At 44.4% G+C, this 13,260-nt stretch overlaps 1 protein-coding gene across 1 annotated transcript; it reads right to left on the bottom strand.

Moving 5' to 3' along the window:
- Positions 1 to 375: 375 nt before the first annotated feature.
- Positions 376 to 12,674, bottom strand: Rhoh (ras homolog family member H). The gene is made up of 3 exons (XM_036201610.1): positions 12,643 to 12,674; positions 2,104 to 2,225; positions 376 to 1,548 (listed from the first exon to the last, which is right to left on the bottom strand). Exon 3 carries the CDS (start codon positions 1,337 to 1,339, stop codon positions 764 to 766), a length of 576 nt encoding a protein of 191 aa, XP_036057503.1. The 5' UTR covers positions 1,340 to 1,548; positions 2,104 to 2,225; positions 12,643 to 12,674; the 3' UTR covers positions 376 to 763.
- Between the last annotated feature and the right edge of the window lie 586 nt (positions 12,675 to 13,260).

A 13,260-nucleotide genomic window follows, 5' to 3' on the forward strand; every position in this document is an offset into this window, starting at 1 on the left:
GCACGGTGTGACTCTCTAGCAGAAAGATTTTTTCCTTTCATCTCTGGCTTAGTGAGTGAGAAAGGAATACTTGGTATGTAACTGGAGTTCTTTGAGTGACAGGTAATATCGTAAATAAGAAATACTTTTTTGCAATTTCAGAGAAAATTTAGTAACTGTTCCAAATCATTTGGCAGTGTTAAAATACCTTACAGTCTGGAGCTGTATTTATACACAACTCGGAATGATAGGGAAATGCAAAATGAGTTCCAGGGACCCATTTATGGTCATTTGAAAGTTTGATTATGTAGAAAAACACATCACTCAAATAGTTTCAACCAAATTAAATTCAGGAGTAAATAATAACACTACAGACATATGGTTGAGCCCCACAAGGTTATTTCCCTCATACAGCAGTTTGCCTTTTCAAAGAAAAAACTTCCCAAGCATGAAAACAAAAGCTATTTAGCTGATTACTATTGTTTAAATAAAATGTGAGTTTAAATATAACATACTTGGGAAATTCACTTCATTGTCTAAATTAGGATGATTGTTTAGTCTTTCATTGAAGATGGACTATTCATTTGGCTTCCCAAGGAATCTCTCTGGCTGTGCTGGGTGAAGAGTTTATCTGTAGAGTTCAGTTAGTGGAAGCATCGGTGACCAACCCCCTTGATAACTCCATCCAGAAAGAAAGGCTGTTCAAATGTGCCAAGAAAGGCGTGGCACCTTCCCCTCTCCCGTTAGTCTTTGAGGTATGTTCACGAGTGTCGGGTGTTGGGGTTTAGAAGATCTTGCACTCATTGATGGAGAAGAGCTTCCTTCTGTTCCGTCTCCTGGCCTGGTTGACAGCCGTTCTGACAGCACATTCAAATACCTGCTGTACTCCCCGGTTGCTAAGGGCTGAGCACTCCAGGTAGCCCTTGGCTCGCACGTCCTGGGCAAGCCTCTTCCCTTCTAAGGCATTGATGCAAGAGGCCCTGTGGGGTCCTACCTCTCTCTGGTCAGTCTGTGTGGCCACAACCAGCACTGGGGTACAGGGTAGGTTGCTCCTGATCTCATTAATCCATTTGTTCTTCAAGTTCAGGAATGAGCTATGATTGGCCACCGAGTAGCACATGAGTACCACATCCGCCTGCTGGTAGGACAGGGGGCGGATGCTTCGGAAGGCATCATTGCCGGCTGTGTCCCAGAGGCCCAGGCTGATCTGGATGCCATCCATAAAGACGTCCACGCCAGTATTCTCGTACACAGTGGGCTTGTAGGCCTCCGGGAAGGTCTCAGAGGTGAAGCGCACCAGCAGTGAGGTTTTCCCCACAGCACTGTCCCCTACCAACACGCACTTGATAGAACTCAGCATCTTCCCTGTCTGAAGTCCTACTGACGAGTCCAGGATCCTAAGGGAAATAACCCTCAATGGGCTGCTGAGGCAGGTTCCATCCAGTAAGAAGACAGCAACCAGGGTTTATGTTCTCAGAATCTCAGACATCAATTATAGCTGTTCCTTCTCCCGTCCACCCAGATGAAAGGCAGCGACTGCTTGGAAAACCTCTGAAGCTTGGTTGCCAACTAGAACAGAAAGAGAATGGGGGAAACTGAGGTTTTCCTTTCTGATGACAAGGAGCCTCCTCATTGCCAAAGTAATTAAAAATGAGGGTCTCATTTCAGGGTAACCATTCAACCCTGTTTGTCAAGTCCCATCCCTGCCCTTGACAAAATAAGTTAAAGCCTGTCACCCAACACTTAGCGCCCATAACATCTCCTGGCCAAGTAATTTGTTCTTAAAAAATCAGCCCTTGAATGACGGGTATAGTGGTTCCCATGTCTAATCCCAGGATCCAAGAGGCTGAGGCAGAAGGATCCTGAGTTAGAGGTCAGCTCGAGCTACATAGCAAGAGATCCTATTGAGAGAGAAGGGGAGGAGAAGGGAGAGAAGGAGGGGGGAGGGGAGGGGAAGGTGGGGAGAGGGGAGGACAGGAGGGGAGGGGAGAGGAGAAGAGAGGATGGGAGGGGAGGGGGGGGGGGAGGGGAGGAGACTGAGAGGAGAGGAGAGGCAGTTTGGTAATGATAACACAAGGAACAAACTACTCTGGTCACCACATGAAAAAGGATTCAGTTGCCCACCTGGTGTGTGAATGACACCTGTAAACAGCTCTTGACTGGCCAAGAAGCAGGAAGGCGGCCAGGTGAAGGCAGCTGGGCATGCGTGGCCTCAGCCTCTAGTGGATCCCAGCCACTTTTGGGAGCTGCAAAGAAGAAAAATTAGTGAGGGATGAATACCATACACAATTTCCTTCACCTCTTGGATAATCGTCCAGTCCTTGGCTTACTCGGGAATTCAAGTTGAAGCAGAAATCACTGGAACACTACGCTGAGATTCTTTGGTAAGGCTGGTTAGACAGGGAGGACCCTTTTCAGAGTCCTCTGCAGCTGAAAGCAGGCTCCGTTAGCTACATGGCAGGGTATAGTTTTCGACATGTTGTTTATAAGTCTCAGTTTACGCATGTGTAAAACCGTGATGAGTTTAGAGACATGGAAACTAAGTTCTCTCTTTCTTCAACAATTTGGGACCATCACCTGCTTGGCAGGCACAGATCCATGGCCCCTAACTAAACAAAACAACTTGCTGGAAAACAATTGTATTCACCACCAGCCTTTAAACAGGACTGCACAAATTCGGCAGGCCCTGCGTTTTATGAAGGGGTAGGTGGTTCCTCATTCATTGGTGGGTCAGAAAGGTCCAAGCAAAGAGCTCGGTCTTGCTCACAGCTATCTATCTACTGGGTACATTCTCTCAAGGCCAGCCCACTTCAGGCACAAAAGCTCTTCCAGACCAAAATTCGGAGTAAAAGTTGTTAATGCAATTGGCCTTATTAACCAGCCCGATATCAATCATCCCGGCATACCACACAAAAAGCACACCCAAGGCAGACCTCTGTAAAAAGCAGCATTTAAAATCTCCCTTCTAAAGCCAAAGGATTCTTCCAAAGACTTTTTATATCCTTGCCACCCCTCAGTGTCTATTTAATTAGATGTGATAGCCTTTGCTAATGCATTAAACAAATAACACATGATTTTTAACAAATTCCTTTTTTTCTCTGGACACACAAGCTATGTGACCTTGTCCAAGTGACTTAACCGGTCTGAATCTTGGTTTCCTCCAAAAATGAGCTGTTTGGGGGCCCATCATGGTCTCTATCATCATCATACTGAAGATGCCCATCCTTGAATAATGCTGGCATAGGGGCTACAGTGTCACATGTTCACCAGATTCACATTGGGATACTCTCACTCAAGATGGCCTGGACACCCATTTGTCACCAGAGCTTTGAAAAAAGGGCTCCATCATGTCTCAGACGGACTTTATCCCCTTAGATCTATAGGGCAACCTAAACATGAATTTGTAACTTTGTTTACAGCCGACACTACCTTATTTAATTTTTTATGCCAGTATAGCAGGACAGAATTAGTAAAATGATGCATATGTCAGATCTGTGGGTTATTTCAATGAAGTATTTCTAACAGATTTATTGTCAGAGTTCCTGAGTGAATATCGATGAAAAGACGTCACGTTAAGAATGGGAGAAGGGGGAGTTGGGGGTTTAGCTCAGTGGTAGAGCGCTTGCCTAGCAAGCACAAGGCCCTGAGTTCAATCCTCAGCTAAAAAAAAAAAGGGGGGGGGGGAGACAGGCAGTCTTAAAATGGAATCTGAAGTGCCTAACTAGCTACCTGTAGAGTCACATCCAAAGAGTTTCTTAGCCTCATAATGCCTCAGTTTCCTCCTGGTAAAAACCAATGTGATAATATCTGCCTCACACGGCTGTGGAGAGTAGCCTGTGGGCTTAAATTCTTCGCCTAACACATCACATGAACACTTTGTATGAATGCAGTAAACACTCCACACTCCTCATTACCAGTAACATTGTTAAGTAATCATTATTAACTATAACCACAAGCAATTTATTCATTCACATGAGGAATTTGAAGCATCATTAAAGAGATTTCTCCGGCCAAGAATGGACTGTGTATCTTATTCACAGGAAAAAACAAAAACAAAAGACAGAAATTTCTTCTCACAGCACAAAAATAAAATAGTACATGAATGAAGAAATGCTGAGATCTTCCCCCACAGGGCTCAAAAACTGCCAGGCAGGAGAAAAAGGCTCTGTTCAGAGCAAAGTGACCTTCCCACACAGCCCATCTCAGGGACTCAGTTCCCCTAGCTGCCAGCGGTTGGGCACAGTGAGCTTTCCTGGTAGCCCCGCTGAGACAAAGTAGAAGGAAAACCTTCATTGTCTGACCCAGTAACACAAGAACCAAAGCCCTGCACTGTTCTGTAAGGTGGAGTAGCAGGCTGGGCCTTTAGCAGATGGCCATGTATGGAGCTGGGGGAGGGTCAGAAGTCCAGGCTAGAGCAACGCTCTATATAGACATGATCTTCCATCTCCAACACATGTCATATCCACCCTCGGGACAGCCACTATGGCCCGCATGGACACTGGTGGGCTTCCAGTGGTTTCTCCTAAACAAAGACATTATCCCTAACACTGGGGGGGGGGGGGAGGAGCAGGAAATAAAATCGAGTTTTCAGTCCTCTGTCATGAGTGGCTGGCTGGTCAGGTATCCACTATAGGGCTCTATCAGGATGAGTTATTTCAAGCGTCCTCAGACATGTTTTAAGGAATACCCCCGAGTGACAGCTAGGCTGGATCTCTGAGGCTTCAGACTAGAATAAATGAGCCTCCAATCCCAGTATGTCCGAGTCTCAGCTCGGTGGCTTGATTTCCCTTCTTTCTCTTCCTGCTGTTTCCACAAAAAGGGGGGGGGGAGGCACCTTCTGCAGACCTCCGAGGTTCAGACACAGTGTCACGTGGAGGAGGGACACCGTGTTACAAAAGCAAGGCGCTGGTCCTTGTGCCTGCTTCCACAAAGGAACAAAGGGAGGCAGAAAGAGGACTTCCCCGCAGGAGGTGTCCTAATCGTCCTCCTGAGGTCCCACACTGAAGGCCTCAGCTCTCACCTTGAACAGACAGACTTTATTTCTCTCTAGGACCCCTTCCACAGACAAACTCAGTGATACTCCAGTGGTCAAAAACCTGCCCCTTGCTCACAGCAAAGTTCTACCCAGTCTCAAAAGTCTTCCTAGACCCCCATCCCCCATCTCCCATTGTCTATGTACTATCTCAGACGCTCGGCTCTGTCCCCATAAGTCCCCCTATGTTTACTTGACGCCAAAATCGGCACACAGCTGAAAGGTCTAGCCCCATTTGTAAAACTGGAACCAGACCACATCTTCACGGGGAGCTCGTGAGGACCAGGTTTAGATGCAACAGTGGCAGCTAATCCCTGCTGCATTAACAATACTTGCTCATAGAGACCTGCTCTCATGTTTTCCCTGTAAAGCAAAGCCCCTTCAGAACACGCCATTTAATAGAAAACAAACATCAGATTACAGCTATGTGGAGGGTTTTGAGTAGATGGCTTTGGTGGGGGGTGATTTTTCAGAAACATTGCCCCTCTGGGCACAGCAGTTTGCCATCCTAGCACTGTAAGGCTGAGGTAGAATTGCTGAGTTCCAGACTATTGTGAGCTACAGAGTAAAACCTGTGTTCCCCCTGCCCCCTCCCCCCCCCACCCCCGCCTCTCCCAAAGAAAAACCCACTACAGTTCAGCCGTTCAGCCGTTAGTCAGTTGAGTGACGAATACCATATGTAATTTCCTTCAACTTGTTGGGTAATCGTCCAGTCCTGGGTTTCTGTGGGAATTTGTGTTAAAGCAGAAATCACTGGAACACTAACAATTTGCTGTGGTTTCTCCCTTGAAATTCTTTTGTAAGGTTGGTTACTGATAGGGAGGACCTGCTGTGGAGTTCTCTGCAGCTGAAGGCAGGCTCCATTCCCTTCGCTGCAGTGTGTGGCTTTCAGTGGGTTGCTTGAACATGTCAAGGTGGGCTGGCTGTTCCTGAGACTTCATTTTGCTTGTGTGAATTTAACAGTACATTTACTAAAACAGGCATGCTTTACCTGTGCAATTTATTTACACTCTGTGTGTGCATACGTGTGTGTGTGTGTGTGTGTGTGTGTGTGTGTGTGTGTGTGTGTGCGTGAAGTGCTGGGATGATACCGTAGAGCCTTGCACTCCTGAGACAAGCACTCACTGAACTACATCCCCACCCCCAACCTGAGCAACTCTGAAGAAGTGTTTTGTTTCTATTTGGGGTTTTGAAAGGAAGGTAAGGCTGAGCTGGATCCTTGAAACCAACAAAATTTCTGGGCTGAGGATGTAATGCAATGGTTTATCGCTCACCTAGCATGTGTGAGTCTCTGGATTCAATGCCCCAACCCCCCAAAATAAATGAAGATGTATATCAGTGTAGCATGAATCTTAAAGTGTCTTATTAATAAAACAAACCTGGAGCCAGGCATTTTGGTGAATGCTGGAAGATCAGAGAAACAGAACAAGTCACAGCCACCCCTCCTCGCCAGTTCCTCAGCTGATCCTGTTTCCTCAGACTGGAAGCCTCTGAGTCCTCATCCAGAATGAATCTCAGCTGAACTGCTGCTCGAAAGCCTAAAAGCTTAACCCACCTAGATCCTGGTCTTCACACCTTATATGCCTTTTTGCTTTCTGCTCACTTCCTGGGATTAAAGACATGTGTCACCATGCCTGGCTATTTCCAGTGTGTCTTTAAACTCACAGAGATCCAGATGGATTTCTGCCTCCCAAGTGATTAAAGGTGTGTGCCACCATTTTCTGGCTTCTATATCTAGTGGCTGTTCTGTTCTCTGACCCCAGAGAAGTTTATTAGGGTGCACAATATTTTTGGGAACACAATATCGCCATACATCAGTGCCTTTGATTAAAAAAAAAAAAAATCTAGCTCTGGACATCTAGATTTGTTTAAGTCTCCTGAAAGCACTCGCTCTAGTTTCTGGTTGTGAATGTCAGTTTTACTTTCTCCTTTTGGAAGAAGGCACAGGAAGCTGGGCAGCAGTCTCCAGTTACAGACACCACAGTTGCCCTCCGTTAGGCCTACCCCTCCTGCTTCTTGCTTACACAGGAGTTGGGGGGGTTGTTTTGTTTTGTTTTTTGGGTTTTTTGGTGTTTGGCTGTGTGTGTGTGTGTGTGTGTGTATTTTAGATATTCAAAAAATTGGAATACCACCTAGGTATTAAATGCCATTAAGGAATATTTTGTTATGATTTTGTTAGGTGACGATTTTTTTTTTAGACATCACACAAGTTGAGCATCACTAAGGTGAAAATAAAAAGATCTGAAGTATGGCAAAATACGAAATTTTATCTTGTTTTTTCACATTTATTTATCATGGGGAGGCAGGGTGTATGCCATGCCATGCCATATTTATGGAGGTCAGAGGAAATTTGCTCAAGCTGATTCTCTCCTTCCACCTTGCAGTTACAGGGATTGAACTCATCAGTGCCTTATCCCAGCTGAGCCATCTCGATGGCCCAGAATCTGAAACCTTTTGAGTATTAACATAATCTTAAATTGAAGATTCCATACCAAGGAAATTTGTTTCATGCACAAAATTATTTAAAATACTGTGTATTATTACCTTCTGCTATAGATATGAATTGTATATGAAATATTAATGATTTAGACTTAGGCTCCATTACCAACATATAGCATTATGTATATGCAAATATTCCAGCCTAAAATATCTGAAATTTAAAAATATTTCTGCCTCATGCAATTTAAGTAAGGGATAGATAGATACTCAGTGCACATGTGAACGTATGTTCTGCATATGCAGGCCTATGTCCTTATCTGATAGAGGGGGTTACGCATTTGTAAGTAAAATAAATACAAATGTTTCTATCTCTCCAGAAAACAGTGACTACAGGCAAGGACAGAGGGTGACAGGTAGAATAAGATCGGGAAACTGTTGTAGAAGCTGAGTGAGTGACAGGAATGTGGGAGAACACAAGTTTACTTTTTGTTTTTGTGTTTTGTTCAAAAATTTTCAAGTTGAAGGATTTTTTTAAACAGAACTGGTAAGGTGGCTCAGTGGGTAAAGACGTCACCAAGTCTGAGGACCTGAGTGTGTAACTGCTTGGGATCCACTGGCCAGGAGGAAAGAACTGGCTTCCCCGAAAGATGTCCTCCGACCTCTACACACACACCGTAGCACATTCACTGACTGCCCATCCCCAACAAACAAGTTAAAAAAAAATTCAGTTTTTAAACAGTGGGGTCTTTTATAGGTATCATCGGTAGTAATAAAGTATACTTGCCTTAAACCCTCAATCCTCCTATCTCAGCCTTCCAAGTGTGTGATTACAGGCCTGTATAACATGCCTGGCTACTATACTGACTTCTTAAAGTATCTGGAGGAATGTTGTTGGGACAAGTGACTGAGACAGACAGATACGCACAGACTCAGAGCACGCCTCCAGACGGACGCCACGGCCCTGATTAAGGGGACTAAAGACAAAACTTGTAATTCAAGTTAAACCTGTGTTGGTACCTCAGTGAAACATCACTGCTTCTTTCTCTATGCCCATACCTAGAACACATTCCAGCCGAAAGATGCAATTACTGAGCTTTAACTTGCTAGCTGCTTCCATTACGTTCACTAACTCCTCCTAGACCCCTCTGCCCGAGTTCTGTAGAATCAGCTGTTTGCAAAGGGCAAAAACCATCATAATGAAAATAAGTTAAAGAGAAAAGGTAAGAAATTCAGGAGTGAAAAATGTGAAAACCACCTGAAACCAGGTCAGGAATCAAAGGGGGCTCTTCTCTGTCTGCAAAGGTGGGAAGTTTCTGTATTAACATGTCGTGGTTTTTCCTCCTAGACTCTAGGTGGCTAGCTCCTTCTCTGATTTGTCCAAATCAGGCTCCACTAGGTCTAAGACCCCTCCCAGCTCCACCACACCGTCTGTGACTAACGGAACCACCATGTGTCAAAGGCTCCCTGTGACCCATCCACACTATCCAACACATGTTCAGTCCATGACAATGGACAGCAGTCCTGCCTTTGACTTGCTGGTTCCTTCTTCAGATGACCTCATTTCTGGTCACTTCTTATTTTTTCTGGATCATCTCTATATAGTCTTATTTTCTGTTTATAAAATTAGTACATAATTATTATGGGATATTTAAAAATCATTAACAATCTACAGTATAAGGTAAAAACCAGCTGCTACCCATAGCCAAGAACTATGTAATATCAGTATACATATCCCTACTACCTTGAACTTCTTCTGATCCTCCTGCCTCCACCATCCCAGTGCTGGGATTATTTGTGGTCAAGCATGCCCAGTTCTGGTTTATGTGGTGCTGGGGATGAAACCCAGGGCTTCATGCATGCTATCAACTGGGCTACATCCCCACCCCCTCAGTTTAGCATTTATAATGTTAATATTTCCTATATCAGGATTTGTCCAACATAATTTTCATGGCTACATAAGATTGCAATATATACAGACATTAAAACATCATTTATTAACCAATTGTTGGATATTTTAATTTCTCCTAATTTTAAAATAACATGTAGTGAAGATTTATATATAATTTTGTATCAATATAAGATTATTTCTTTAAGATGAACAATAACAGCAGTTACTGGGGAAAAAAGATAAAAAAAATTGGACTAGTGTTTTAAGTTGTATGAATGCCATTTCATCACACTAGTATCAAGGATCACTGGGTATATTATTTTCCATTTTAATTTGTTTTCATCTGTAATTGGAAAAATTAAATTTTGCTTTTTTAAAATTACGTCCAATTTTCTCTGTCTCTCTTCATTCTTTCGTTGTTTTGTTTTGTTTTTGAGACAGGGTCTGGCTATGTTGCTGAGACTAACCTAGAACTTGGGACCATCTTGCCTCAGTTTACCAAGTGCTGGAATTATAGGAAGACATCACTGGGCCCAGAACAGCGGTCTTTTTCCTGCTTATTTGTTTGATTGGTTGGTTTCTACTTGTTTGTTTTTCTTTTCTTTTTTTTTTTTTAAGTACTGGGGGTCGAACCCAAGTCTTACACATGCTAGAGAAGAAGTGTTCTGCTCTATGCTGAAGTGTGAGTAGTGTGAGGTAGCTGATGGTACCATTAGAGTTCTCTTCTCTACCCTGTGTCCTGTTCTTTTTTTAAATTTCATAAATCATCAGCTTTTCCCAACCAAGCAACATTGTCTTTGTTTCTTTTGGGGGCATGGGGAGAGGATGGTTTTTGAAACAGGGTTTCTCTGTGTAGCCCTGGCTGTCCTGGAACTCACTCTGTAGATTAGGCTGGCCTCTAACTCAGAGGTCTGCCTGTCTGTGCCTCCCGAGTGCTGGGATTAAAGGTGTGTGCCACTACAGCCCGGTTGGTCATGGTTTCTCAAAGACTTTTAAAAACCCTTTTTAGAGATTGGGGATATTAACTCTTCTCTTGATGAAATGTATTGTCAATATATGTTTAATATACATGGTGTGCTCATATGTTTTGGGAAATTCCCCTGATTTCTGGTACTACCTCATGCTCAGCAATGCCCAGGCTGTAAGGTAACAAGTCCCCCACTGTGGAAAGAAACTCAGGATGATGAAAGTGCCTAAAGGTCATCAAAGTCAACCCACTCATTTCCCCCACGAAGGAAGTGAGGAAGCCAAGAGCTACAAAAAGCAGTTCACCTGCCCGGGACTGACTCCGCGCCCAGAATGGAACCCACTGAGTCAGCACATTTTCCATCCACGGGGGATGTTTCAAATGCATTGTGTCTTTTCTTCATTGTTTGAGCACAGAGCTCATATAGCTAGCTAGCTCTTCCAAATTATTCATCCTAAATTAACCTATTCCTCCACATCCCTCCAGGGGATCTTTTTCCTCAAAAAAGTATCTCCCAATTCTAATATGAAGTCATTCTTCAGACAGCTGTTCTCCTTTTTGTTGACTTCCCTTTCAGACAGAGCATCTCTCCTTTGGGTAAATCATTACCCTAAGTCCTTTAGAATTAGGATAAACCCTTAAGTCATGACTTATTTAAACGATGAGGAAGGCCAGCCATTTGGCACTGAACGTTTGGCCCAGGGCACTGAGTAGAGAGCAGTAGATTCGGTTGTGTGAACATCACCACTGATCTGTGAAGGGCCCAGGTGTGGAGTGGGGGATGGGGGGCTGGTTAGCTTCTCACCCCCTTGCCGATTAATAACGAAACCTCAGGTGAGTCACAGAACTGTATCTGCAAGGTGTGAATGATAATGTGTAGCCTGCATGACTCTAAGCCAACGGAGAGGGTGCTGTGTCCCGCACCAAGCTGAACGACGTCCAACCTTTGGCAAGGAATAATAATCACTAGCATGTGCCACACGTTACTTGAAGTGCTTTATGAAAATTGCCTCGTTTGATAGCAACAACACTCTGCAATCAGCCCCATTGTCCCCCCAGTTTACAGAAGGGAACAATAAATAAGGCCCAGAGTGGGAATGGGCCTCGCCCAAGAGGACAAGCTATGTATGGAGCAGTTGGCCGAGGAGCCTGTCGTCTGTCTCTCTATCCCCTCTGACTCTCATACCCCCTTGGGTCAGGCCTGCCTACCCCTGTAACCTTAACGACACTAGGATCCGAAATGAAATCCAGGGGAAGCAGGAACACCGAATGGCATTTCCCAGTGTGAGTGTTCTCCTCCTCACCGCAGACCTGGTCTCTAACAGCCTACAGATTTCTCTAGCCTCCTTCACACATCACTGTACAGACAGAAGACTGGCACCGTGCCCAGTGTGTTACACACACCCACAACCCCGGTACTAGAATGGCTGAAGCAGGGGAATGGTAAGTTCAAGGTCAGCCTGGGCTACATAGCAAGTTCAAGACTAGCCTGGACTGCTTAGCAAGTTCTGGGCCGACTTCAGATAACAGACCCTGTCTCAAAAACAAAGAAAATAAAAACAGGAGCAGGAGATGTGGCTCAGTAATCAAACATCTGCCTGGCAAGCACAAGGCCCTGGGGTCAATCCCCAGGAGAGAAAAACAGCACAAACAAATGAAAGACCCATTGTCTTTATAGAGTGTTGTTGGACAAAATTCGGTAACATGGATTTAGCAGGACTGAACACTTTTAAACCTCCCTCCTCCATAGGACAAAACTATTTCTAGGAACAACTGTGTTCTTGAATTATAAAATACATTTCACTGGGCTGCAGTGGCACACGCCTTTAATCCCAGCACTTGGGAGGCAAAGGCAGGCGGATCTCTGTGAGTTCAAGGCCAGCCTGGTCTACAGAGTGAGATCCAGAACAGGCACCAAAACTATACAGAGAAACTCTGTCTTAAAACCCTTCCCCCCAAAAAAACTACATTTCAATTCTAAAATCTTTGTTGTTGTTGTTGTAGGGTTTTTTTTGTTTTTTGTTTTTTGTTTTTTGTTTGTTTTTTCAAGGTGCCACCGCGCCTGGCTTCAATTCTAAAATCTTATTTAAATTCAGTAAAATGTTTTATGTGTGCACTAAGATTTGCCCTTATAGTCACAATTAATTAAAATACAAAATTCCAAGCGGTCACCTGGAACAACAGGATTCAAGAACTCTAGAGTGAATCTGCAGTCTCCACAGCCACCCTGCGGTCACCACGGAATCCCACTCTACCGTTCAAGGGTAAAATGTAAATGTTTGCAAAACTTTGCCTCTGAATCTCTGGTAGAATCCACACATACTATAAAGAACTTACTCTGAGACAGGCATGGCGGTGCCCATCTGTCATGCCAACACTTGCGAGTCTGCAGCAGGAGGATTGACTTGAGTTTGGGGCTGTCTGGTCTAGTACTTAGGCAGCGCTCCGTAGCAAGACCTTATCTCACTAAAGAAACAAAGAAAAAAATGAAAGGAAGGAAGGGTGGAGGGAGGGAGAGGTGAAGGAGGGAGGGAGGGAGGGAGGGAGAGAGGGAAATAGATGAGAGAGAAAAGGGAAGAGGAAGCAAGAAAAGAACTCAGTCTGACTTCATCACTGACCGCGTACAGTGATCAGCAAAATGGACCCATATTGGTCTCACTGTTGTTTTTAAACTCTTTACAAACCATACACCCCCTATTACCTTGTGCCACCCCACTCTTTGTATTCCTGCTAGTATCTACCAGAAGTTTCAATGCATCTGCCTTCTAACCAGCAACTCTAGTCTTTGAACACATGGTGCTGGAATACCTCCACACAGTCCAGGCATGTGAGAATTCCCATTACGGTAGCACTTGGAACAGCAACAAAACAAATAAGCTAACTGAATAATCCAGGAAGAGGCAGGGATTGAAGGAGGGATGCAGCCACATCCACATGGTGGACTGCCACAGGGCT

The sequence above is a fragment of the Onychomys torridus genome, chromosome 10 (assembly GCF_903995425.1).
Source record: "Onychomys torridus chromosome 10, mOncTor1.1, whole genome shotgun sequence".
In the NCBI taxonomy this organism is placed as follows: domain Eukaryota; kingdom Metazoa; phylum Chordata; class Mammalia; order Rodentia; family Cricetidae; genus Onychomys; species Onychomys torridus.